This window comes from Wasmannia auropunctata, unplaced genomic scaffold (genome assembly GCF_000956235.1).
Source record: "Wasmannia auropunctata unplaced genomic scaffold, wasmannia.A_1.0 LD336056.1, whole genome shotgun sequence".
Taxonomy (NCBI): domain Eukaryota; kingdom Metazoa; phylum Arthropoda; class Insecta; order Hymenoptera; family Formicidae; genus Wasmannia; species Wasmannia auropunctata.
In genome coordinates, this window is record NW_012026834.1 from 648,657 (window position 1) to 650,051 (window position 1,395).

The 1,395-nt window shown below is 38.5% G+C and overlaps 1 protein-coding gene across 1 annotated transcript; it reads right to left on the reverse strand.

Moving 5' to 3' along the window:
- Positions 1–321: 321 nt before the first annotated feature.
- On the reverse strand, positions 322–1,395 carry LOC105450764. Its single transcript, XM_011690757.1, has one exon. It carries the CDS (start codon positions 1,393–1,395, stop codon positions 322–324), a length of 1,074 nt encoding a protein of 357 aa, XP_011689059.1.

The window sequence follows — 1,395 nt, forward strand, 5'->3', positions numbered from 1 at the left end:
TTCAAAAATGAAATTATTGATAATATGATGTATTGAAAAAATTTTTAAATACAAGTTCTTTATTATTTATTAAAAATTGTATAAATAATTGTATAAAAGTAATCAATTTTTTTTATACAATTGAATTGCCGCGTTCTGACTTTTAAGGCTTTACCAATCAATTTTCTTTCATGCAATTTTTAATAAGTAATAAGTAAGCTTGAAGTAAGCTTACATTTTTTTGCTTTTGATAATTTAATAACTTGCGAACTAAAAGAGAATGTTCCTCGATATAAAATATTTGGTGCCCTGAAAAGGGCAGATTAATTATCTCCTGCATCTTCATAACAGATGTTCGAAGTGGCCGCCGTCCATTATTACACACGCTCTCATGCGTTTCAATAAATTTATTTGGGTCTTCTCCAGGATATCGTTGTCGATAGCCCAAATGGCTTCATGGAGCTTGTCATGAAGATCTTCTACATCCTCGGGAAGTTTCCTGTAAATAATTTCTTTACAGTGTCCCCACAAGAAAAAATCCAATGGATTTAGGTCCGGAGATCTTGCAGGCCAAGATATCGGGCCATATCGGCCCATCCACCGTCTAGGAAATTGCTCGTTCAAATAATTTGTTACTATTCTGCCATTGTGTGGTCCAGCACCGTCTTGTTGGAATATAATTTTATTCCTATCTACCAATGGCACTTCTTCCAAAAAATCCGGAATGTTTTCTCTTAAAAATTCCAAATACGATGCGCTATTTAAGATATCTGGTAGAATAACTGGACCCAGAATATCTGTGCCCATGATTCCTGCCCAGACATTTAATTTCCATCGCGTTTGGAAATTTCTCATTCGAGTGACATAAGGATTCTCGTCACTCCACACGTGCATGTTGTGAGAGTTAAAGATTCCTTCTTGTGTGAATAGCGATTCATCGCTAAATATCACTCGGGACGGAAATTCTGGATCCTCGTCTACTTTCCTCAGAAAATCTTCACAAAATCTTCTCCTCCGAGGATAGTCTTCCTCTCGCAAATGTTGCACGCAGGTGTAATGATAAGCGTGCAACTTCTCTCCTTTCAGAATTCTCTGTACTGTGGAGTAAGAGAGATTCTGCTCTCGAGCAATGACCCGAATACTAGTTTCAGGCTCTTGTTCGATTACACGAAGAACTGTCTCCGTATTTCGCAAATTTCTTTCATTGCGATGTCTACCGCAGTCTTTTTTATTCGGCAAAACGCTACCGGTCTCGTGTAATCGTTGCGCTGCTCGAAGTATAACGAAGGGCGATGGATGTTTTGCTCGATACGGATACAATTCCGCATATCTTCTTGCAGCAACGTTATGCTGTCCCTGGCACTCACCAAGTGCCATCAACATGTCGTAGTACTCTTCGTTCGTATAAGTTGCCAT

Coding starts and splice junctions, on each gene's coding strand:
- LOC105450764 (XM_011690757.1), bottom strand. CDS start 1,395: ATGGCAACTTATACGAACGAAGAGTACTACGACATGTTGATGGCACTT.